Source organism: Camelina sativa, chromosome 16 (genome assembly GCF_030686135.1).
Source record: "Camelina sativa cultivar CO46 ecotype springtype chromosome 16, ASM3068613v1".
NCBI lineage: Eukaryota > Viridiplantae > Streptophyta > Magnoliopsida > Brassicales > Brassicaceae > Camelina > Camelina sativa.
In genome coordinates, this window is record NC_141895.1 from 29,731,241 (window position 1) to 29,740,652 (window position 9,412).

At 35.6% G+C, this 9,412-nt stretch overlaps 2 protein-coding genes and 1 non-coding gene across 5 annotated transcripts; 1 reads left to right on the plus strand and 2 right to left on the minus strand.

The window, feature by feature from the left end:
• Nucleotides 1–2,878: 2,878 nt before the first annotated feature.
• On the minus strand, nucleotides 2,879–7,044 carry LOC104752824 (uncharacterized). 3 transcript variants are annotated; one of them, XM_010475080.2, is made up of 3 exons: nucleotides 6,739–7,044; nucleotides 6,343–6,511; nucleotides 2,879–6,253 (listed from the first exon to the last, which is right to left on the minus strand). In XM_010475080.2, exons 1-3 carry the CDS (start codon nucleotides 6,850–6,852, stop codon nucleotides 3,021–3,023), a joined length of 3,516 nt encoding a protein of 1,171 aa, XP_010473382.1. In that variant the 5' UTR covers nucleotides 6,853–7,044; the 3' UTR covers nucleotides 2,879–3,020. The 3 variants fall into 3 exon arrangements, with proteins under 3 accessions (XP_010473382.1, XP_010473383.1, XP_087349171.1); XM_010475081.2 differs by having other exon boundaries at nucleotides 2,879–6,250; nucleotides 6,739–7,041; XM_087493045.1 differs by having other exon boundaries at nucleotides 2,879–6,160; nucleotides 6,739–7,002.
• A 108-nt stretch (nucleotides 7,045–7,152) lies between these two features.
• LOC104752825 (DNA-directed RNA polymerase subunit 10-like protein) lies at nucleotides 7,153–8,600 on the plus strand. Its single transcript, XM_010475082.3, has 4 exons — nucleotides 7,153–7,278; nucleotides 7,412–7,470; nucleotides 8,135–8,261; nucleotides 8,342–8,600. The coding sequence occupies exons 1-4, from the start codon at nucleotides 7,243–7,245 to the stop codon at nucleotides 8,366–8,368; spliced, it is 249 nt and encodes an 82-aa protein (XP_010473384.2). The 5' UTR covers nucleotides 7,153–7,242; the 3' UTR covers nucleotides 8,369–8,600.
• Nucleotides 8,601–9,125: 525 nt separating this feature from the next.
• On the minus strand, nucleotides 9,126–9,242 carry LOC147926100 (U5 spliceosomal RNA). Its single transcript, XR_015585597.1, has one exon. It is a non-coding gene; the product is annotated as a U5 spliceosomal RNA (small nuclear RNA).
• Between the last annotated feature and the right edge of the window lie 170 nt (nucleotides 9,243–9,412).

Genomic DNA, 9,412 nt, shown 5'->3' on the forward strand with positions numbered 1-9,412 from the left:
AGACACAAAAGACCTTAGCCGCTTTCAAATAGAAATAGTCACCACGATCAAGAAAGCTTGAAACGTCTCTCTTTCGAGCGAAGTCTTTCTCTTGTTTTTTCTTTTGTTTGTTGTTTTTTAATAAAAGAGTCTTCATCTAAGAAATTTTCAATAAATATGCTTTTGGAGGTTATAAATGAGAATTCCAACATAAATAGTATATATATATATATATATATATATATATATATATATATATATCAAAACATATGAAAATTGTTATTTTTCAGACAGATAAAATAACATTTAGGTGTTGACTGGTTCTCCCGCTACCTCCCGCAAACGCTGCGTTTGCGGGTGGTAGCGGTTGCTAGCGATTGGAACCAATCACATAAAACGCTCTCAATCGCTCCCAACCGTTTCAAACCACTGAATTCCAAAGCTGCTTTCCGCAAGCGTTTGCGGTTGCAGGCGATTGCGGTTGGATTTTTTTATTTTTTTAATAAAAAAAATTAAAAGAAATCAATGATAATGAAATTCTTTTGTGTTATATCTTTTATCTAACTATTTTACTCATTAAGGATGGGAGAAAATGAAGTACAGATACGATTACAGAGATTATAAAATAAACAGTTAAAAGAAAATAATATTCCAATTAACAATAACCCGGAAAACTTGATGTAAATTTAATAACACATCGCACATAAGTTCAAAAAAATCTAAATAAATATAATATTTCATCAGAAATTCTAAAAAAATAAGATTATTTGTGAAAAATATTAAAACAAATCACCAGTGACTCTTCTCAACTCTCACTTAACCATTTCTACCGATGCAACTACTGACCCACGATCTAAGAGAAAAGAGAAAAGATCTACGATCTAAAGCATATGTTTTGTCATTTATCAAATTACTTGATTAAATTTTTGGTGAAAAGCCTAATGCATAAAGGAATAAGTATTTCAATATGAAATTTATTTGTTTTTTGAATAATTATTTTAGATTTTTTTAATAAATTTAAATTATAAAACAATTTTAATTAAAAATTTGTGTTTTAAACATTTCTATATTATATATCACATTTTATTATGTTCCAACCTCTATTTCACCCGCTGGTCAATCAGTCGTAAACCTCCCGCAAACGCACTAATTTTAAACCGTTAAACCAGTCGTTCAAAACGCTTAATAACGCTTGAAACTATAATCGCTCGCTTCCACAATCTCCCGCAACCACATCGTTTGAACCAATCAGGCCCTTAGTCATATTATGCTACCATCATCATAACAACAACATAATCCTCCGGATAAACACTCGCCATGATCATATTTTGCTTCACTACAAAACACAAGGCAACCTATTTGCTGTGAGGACTTACACGCCACTGAATCGAAGCAATAATCATCCTGCGGAGGTTCATAACCTATTTATTAATACAAAAGAGTACACCAATATATGAGTATTTATTTTCGATAGGAAAAAATCATGTTCATAACTAAAAAATGGGTTATAAATATACCAATGACCAATTCATCTAAAAAATATAAAATATATAAAAATGAAAAAAGAATTTGTCAATCAAACACTAATTAGAAACTAACTCCAAGATTGTTAGTCCAAATTGTACAAATGAAATTGTTGAAATTAAAGTTTTTTAGAATCCAAAGCAAAATAATCCGCTTTGAAATTCGATGATCATGAAATTTTGGACAAAAAGAAGTGAGGGAAGACGACCCAAAGAGTTTTGAAGTCGTAGAAAAGATGAGAAAAAGAGGACCAATCGTTAGGAGCCAAATGTTAATTTTTTTTATATTAAATGTTAATTTTTTTAATAAAGATATATAAGAAAAGAAACAAATTTTGTTTTTTTTTTTTAATCTTCAAGTGAAATGAAAGTGAAAGTGAAAGACGATGCAAATAAAAACATTGACATATGTCATTTATGCAGTCTAGCTCAAGATTACTAAATGGTTGGTATAGTTTACCTATTGCGTGTCCACCCACCCCTATCTGGAGCACTAGCTGTTATTATTTGACAATGAACATAAAATACGATGAAAATGATACTGGAAACAATTGCGATTAAACTTTTTATGGTGATAACCATTTTTTTTATATTCTTTTTTTGTGTTTGTTAGTGAGCTCTTCTTTACATAGATTGATTAATATATAATAACACAAATATACGTAGAGGATATTTTTCTTTGTCAAAGTTGGAAAATAATATAACCTTTCTATTTATTTTCTATAGTCAAAAGAAAATTACTTATTTCTTTAATAGAATTAAATTGAAAAGAAAATACATTGAATGTTATTGTTTTTCATCTAATTACGTTTGACCAGGGGTAATATGATATTTATAGTTCTATAACATATACTATATATATATTAGTTATTTTATATGTTGTTTTAAATTTAATATTAAAGTTGGGAAATTCAGAAATGCCAATATCTTGAGATATCTTTTTAAAAATGTCACTCGCCTAAAATCTTTTTAAAAATGCAACTAATTATTTGGTATTTGCCAATTCTAATTTACCATTAGTAACAAGTCTTCAATTATTTTATTCGAGAAAAATCGAACGAAGGTCTAACTATGGACGGTCATAGTTACAAAACAAGACCGTTGATTTTCCAAGGTCACACTATTGGTAAATAGTTGAAATCGAAGACTTGATACAAAATCAATGGACGGTCACACTATTTGCCAATTTTAATTTACAATTAGTAACAAGTCTTACAAAATCAAAACAAGAGCTATGTTGCAGCTTTCAAATAGTCACCATGATGATGACCAAATTTAGAGATAGACCATTATGAAAATGAATCGAGAATCATACATGATGAAATGATGGGATCTTACCCTAGGGAGAGATAAGCTTCTATGGATGGAAATGGAAGTAACAGGCAAATGAGAATGGTCTGATTTCAAATGTATAGGAGTCTTCTATGTAGTTTCCATCAACAAATATGGTTATTGAAAAACACTCACAGCAAGATTTTACGGTTATGTTACAAATTCCTAAATAAAGGAAGAATCAAATCAAGCAAGAGCGTTTAGTTTCTTTTCATAAAGTTTTGCCCGTCGAAGAGCATCTAATGCCTCAGATTGTTTCCCTTCACGTTTCAGTGTCACAGCTTTTACTTTCTCCGCTTTGATGCTTTCCACCAATTGACTTCTCTCTTGATTATTATTACTATTATTACTCTCCTTCACTGGGTTTGGTTTCACAGCAGCTTGTGTTGTGCCTGATTTGCTCACCGATGGAGGATTTATTGGATTGTCTAATCCGATAGCTTTAAGGGCAGATAAGAGTTGAGGATCGAGAAAATCTTCCACTGCTACATCGTCCACTGGTTCTGGTTTAGAGGATGTTGAATCTTCCAATTGAGCTTCAAGAGTTTTGGCAATTTCAAACTCAGCTTCAGCTTCTTGCATTTTACCTTCCCTCCGAAGCTTCATGGCCTGACGTTTGTGACTTAGTGACTCTTGCTGCAGCTTAAAACGGTCACGACTAGACATTGCCTTTGGAGCTGAACTTGAAGGACTATTCTCTTTCTCTCGAGCAGGAGGATCCTGCGTTGTAGAAACCATATTATCTCGTCCCATTTTTTCAGGAGAGGGATCTTCTCTTTCTTGTAGTCTCCTCTCCAACAATTTTGCTTGTTGCAATTCCTTTTTGGCTTCACTCATGTTTCCTTCTCTCTTAAACGCAAGTGCCTTTATCTTATGAGCCAGAATTTCTTGTTTAAGGTTGCTCTGAGGAGATGTATTTTGAACCGCAGCTGATTGAATACTACTGGGCTCTGACTCTTCACGTGCCACTCTTTGTGCAGTGCCTTGATTGTTTCCTGAGCCAAAGTCTGACTTGGTCTCAGCATTTCCTTTTTCTGCATGAATCTCAGACCTCTCAGAGTGCTCACCAGTCAGCAAATCCATCATACTTGGTTGCTGCTGGCCTGGTTGAGAAACAACGTTAGAGGAACCGGATTTAGCAGGGGAGATAAAGTCTCCTAACAAGTCATAACTATTTTGAGCAGTATGAGAAACACTAGCAGATTTTACTGCTTTGTCATCCATTTGCAATCCAACTAATAAATCAACGTCCATATAGTTCTCAGGGTTTTTTGCAGAAGCTGAGCCTTTCGACTCCATCATGGGGGTTTCTAGCTCTGCGAGTTGTGCCTGCAAAACACTGGCCTTACTGTATAATTCATCAGCCTCTCCAGCTTTCCCTTGACGCTTGAAGGCAAGTGCTTTCCTTTTCAAGTCTAGAAGTTCTCTTTGTATTTGTCCCTTGCTTTTGGCTGCTATCCGTGGACCTGTTGACTGCATAGAACTTAAGGCAGGTTCACTTTTTTGGGGTTCTTCATCCTCCCATCCCAAATTCTTAAGAGTCGACAATAATGCTGGGTCCTTCATATCATTTTCTGTAACGCTATCATCTCCTTCATTGATCCCACTAGCGGCAGCAATATCACTAGATTGTTTTTTCAGCTGATCATTGTCAGCATAAAGATTCTTGCCTGAATCAATCTCTATTATCTGAGCTTCCAATATTTTTGTCTGGTTCAGAACTTCCTCGGCTTCATCAACATTACCCTGTCGTCGCAAAGTTAAAGCCTTTCTTTTCATCCCTAAGAGTTCTCGTTGTATTTCAGCTTTACTTCTTCTTGGTTTGGTAACACGGACTTCATATGCACCTAGAGTTTCTGTTGTTTTCCCTGGTCGAGAACTAACTGGGTCAGATTTTTCTGATGAAGAACCTGCAGGATTATTATCTTCCTCGTTCCAACCTAAGTTCTTTAGCATCGACAAGTAACTCGGATCATTTAACTCCTCATCTTTTACACCCACCTCTCCATCATCATCCATAGAATTAATATCAGGCAGATCATTTCCAAGATTTCCTTTTTCACGAGTGGCCTTCCCCACGGCAGCTAACTTTGACGAATTGTCCAGCTCATCAAGCTGATTTTGGAGAACTGCTCCTTTCTTCAATTCTTCTTCTGCTTCATTAAACTTTCCTTCCCTTCTCAAAGTAAGCGCTTTCTTTTTCACTGCAAGAAGTTCTTTCTGAATCACTAGCCTGCTTCTCGGAGGAAGTTTCGGACTCGTGTCCCTCTCAGTGACAGTTGTTTCAACAGTTCGTGAGGATGTATAACCAGCCTCTAGTTCCTTCTCAAGTAATTTTGCCTTCTTTAGTGAAGCCATAGCCTCTGCGACATTTCCAGCTCGTTTTAGATTAAGGGCCTCTCTTTTCAATGTCTGAATTTCAGCTAAACTTTCATCTCTGTTATTTGTAGTGTGGATATTCTCACGGTGTCCAGGATCCTCAGACCAACCCAAAGATTTCAATGCAGCAGCGATTGCTGGATCCTCCATATCTTCATCTGTGACATCATATTCACCATGAACTCCAATATCATCTACATTTCCCACAAGATTACTAATGTCGAAATCATGGCTCCCCCCGTCATATTGAGCTAACAGATCATCTTCTTTGTCGTCATCCATACTATTAATAAGTGCAGATAGCTCATCGTCTGATTCATCAGCCCCACCCAAAAGTTCCTGCTCTTCAAGTTCCCTTTCCAAAATTTTAGCCCTTTTCAGTTCCTCTTTAGCTTCCGTAAGCTTCCCTTCACGTTTCAAGGCAAGAGCCTTTTTCTTAAGGGCAATAACCTGACTCTTGTCAATTCCCCCACTCTTCTGAGGGTTAGCCCTTACTGGAATTTCACGGAGAAGAGACGAAAACTCTCCCTCCAAACTTACAGCTGCTGGTTTTTTTTCTTCATCGTCAGACCACCCGAGCTCCCTCAGCTCAGCTGCCAAATCATCATTACCTTTACCCCCTTGACGTGGAGGCTTTTGCGATTTGTTAGACTCTTTCGTCGCAGCCTTGTTCTTCGTCTCGGGAACATTTCGCGTAGAAAGTGCCCTTTTCCGGTCCCTTCTAATAGAAATCTCTAATGCATCAGCCTGTCTCTCAAGTTCCCTCCCTCTCTTAAACGCTTTCAAAGCTTCATCAGATTTCCCTTCTCCTTTAAGAACCCTGTACTTATTCTTCTCTTCTACTGCTTGTTTACGCAAATCTTCAGGACTAGCTGAGACAGCATCCAACTCCATATCTTTGCTGCTACTTCCCAATTCTTTAGGAGCAATCCTGTCAGTACTAGACACTGATTCCGAAGAAGAAGATACATCAACATCAGATCCTAAAATCTCACTAAGAACATCATCCTCATTCTTTAAATTCCTTTTAGAACTACCTGCTGAACAAATTCACAACCTCTATAAATCCCAAAAACTAGCAGATCATCGATAAGATCAGTAGTGAAAACCTAAACATAGGTATGTTTACCTTTAGCAGCTCTGTTTTTGTAACCATGACGCAACTCAAACCGTGCAGCTTCTTCAAGTTTTTTACATGGTTCACATATACGCACAGGTGAGTCACCTTGTCCACGTAGTGACATCCTTTGCTGAGTGCAGCTTCCACAGAACAATCCCCCACATCTCCGGCAATGATGCTACAAACCAAAACAAAAATTACATAAAACTCACTCATAAACCTTATCTCTATCATTAAAGCGCATCAATCGAATGAGACTATTGCCAGAAACAGATCATTCAAATGAAGTTTCCCGATACAACGGGGGAACAAAATTAGATCCAGAAGACTAATCGACGAAGAAACTCTAAAAAGATTGGCGATAGCGATAAGCAAGTGAGAGAAGACGAAAGAGTAAGAGAGAACCTTGCGATTGATGAAAGTGAATTGAGAAGAACATCCTTGACAATGAGAAGCATCAACGACCCAACTATTTCCTCTTAGAGATGGCTTCGGAGGTAATCCGATCTTCTCCAACATTTTCTCGTCTGATTTCTTCACTTACCTCCGCCGCGAGACGAATTTGATTTTGATTTTAATTTCACCGGAAAAAAAAAAAAAAAGAGTAAAAAGATCGAGCAGCAGATGAAGAAGAAGACGAAGAAGAAGAAGACAACTTTTTCTCTTTACATATTTCCCAGGAATAAAATAATAATAAATGTTTTTTCTTCTAACTAAAACCTAATACGATGACGTTTTGTAAAATTTACTTAAATCAAATACGGTGCCGTTTAACTAAGGATAGACTTTATTTAAAGTAAAATTAAGCAAATAGACGACGAAACGAAAGTGAGAAAGAGATAAAACCCTAAGAAGAATCAATCGCTTAGAGACGATAAAAAAAGGTCTTAAAAACTCGATTTGTTCAAGATGATCGTCCCAGTTCGTTGCTTTACTTGTGGAAAGGTTTCGTTTTTTTCTTCTCTTTATCTTCCGATCTCGATTCGTTATATATATGTGACAAATCTCTCTCTATAGGGTTTTTAGAATTGAGATTTACGAAGCTTTTTTTTGTTTTGTTTAATCTATGGTGTTTTAGGTGATTTGGAATAAATGGGGTACATACCTTGAGCTTCTCCAGGCTGATTACGCTGAAGGGTATGTATATATAGAGCGATCTTTTAATTATATGCTTATTAAATTTTGTCATAATTTATGAGAGAAATTGTTTGGAAGAACATGAGATTCTGATTGTTTATATACTCGAAGAGTTTTCATCTTGTCTTTGTATAGACGAATATTGATAGTTTTATATTTATTAGTGTTCATGTTTCTGACATTATATGTAATTAAAACGAGAGTATGAAACTCGTATCCGTATAGTCCTCTAAAAGATGAACAATAGAGGGAATATGATAATAGAATGGTTTGATGGTTTAAGATTGAATTTTTGTACTGTATGATCATCTTGAAGTTTTGTAGATGTTAGCTCTCTTACTAGAAGCATGAAGGTTGGTCACTGAAAGTATTTGATTCTCTTGTTTTCCTCTCTAGTTTAAATCTTCATCCCCTTTTGTTTTTAGGTGTTAAGCTACATATAATCTTGATCGAGGTTCATAGATGTTATCTCTAGCTGTTACTAAAAGCATGAAATCATGTTACTGAGATGTTACAAGTCTCTTATTTTGTATCTCTATTGTAATCTTTAGCCATTTTGGTATTAGGTGTGTTAAGTTCCATGATTTGGCTTGTATAATTTCTCTTCTCAAATTGCGTTTTTTTTTCTAACTGCAAATTTGATATTTGGTTTTGGAATATGTAGTGATGCTCTTGATGCACTTGGGTTAGTCCGTTACTGCTGCAGGCGTATGCTTATGACTCACGTCGATCTAATCGAAAAGCTTCTAAACTACAACATTAATATCTCTACACCTAGTTCTTTTGCCATTGCACGCTCTCTACGTTATCTTCGCTTCTTATTTAATTTGTAAATTTGTTTAATTTATTTGAACTACTTTTTTCCTTGCAGCTATGGAGAAATCTGATTCCAACTTAAAAAGATGCACTACAAAAGTGAAGGAGTGATGCATCGATCTCATGCCCATCCATATGAAAAGGCTTCTCTTGCCTCTCTCTCTCTCTCTCTCTCTCTCTCTCAATAATAAACCTCAATGTTTCAAAAATTTGTTGAGTTTTCTCATGTTCTTGTGGGGTTTTAGAAATGTAGACAACCTTTTGAGCCACAAATAAAGATCAAAGCTATATAGTAGATTCTGTCATCTATTGAATTTTATGTGATTGTTTCAAGGTTTTAGAAGTAAGAATAGGCTTTCCCCGAGAAACAAAAACCAAAAAAAAAGAAGTAAATAAACCATATTTAAAAGGAAAACAACAAGAAACATATATGCAAAACACAAATTTTTAACAGTGTCCCGCTATAAATCTGAAAACTTTATTCTTTTCGTCGTAGTTGTGATAATGTTCTTTCCACGTAAATAAAGAATAATAAATTTTCAACTTTGTGCATGTAGATGAACTTAGAGGAGTTCATGGACCTGGAACAGATTACTGTAATATCTCATTGGTTGGTTAGTGAAAGAGTTGATGTTGTAGTGATTGACAGAAATTAGTAGTAAGCATGTTTTTAATCTAGAATTCGATAAAAGAATGGAAATTAAAAGGCTAATACAACAAATTTTTTCGATAAGTTCAATTGAACACCAAGAAACAGAGGATGTTTAAATATAACTGACTATGGCAGGGGCTCAATGTAAGTAATTGAGTTCAAAGTTATAAACTGATAATATTGTTGGGTCGATCCAAAGATCGATCCCTCCAAAAATAGGCGTATGCCACTTAAGCGTGGAGAGCACACGGTATTCTTTAGTAAAAGGCGAAAGAATAGTTCGCTTTGTGCTCACCACATGGCTGCGTGATTTTTAACCAAAGACCAAGACCCTTCTTTTATAAGCATCTTTCACTACTATCAAACTCTTAGCTATCCGATGTGGGACTCTCTCCCTAACGTATACTTCTTTTTACTCTTACGCCGTCGTTTCACTGGTGATTTATTCTGTATACACTAAATCCATTTCCTCGT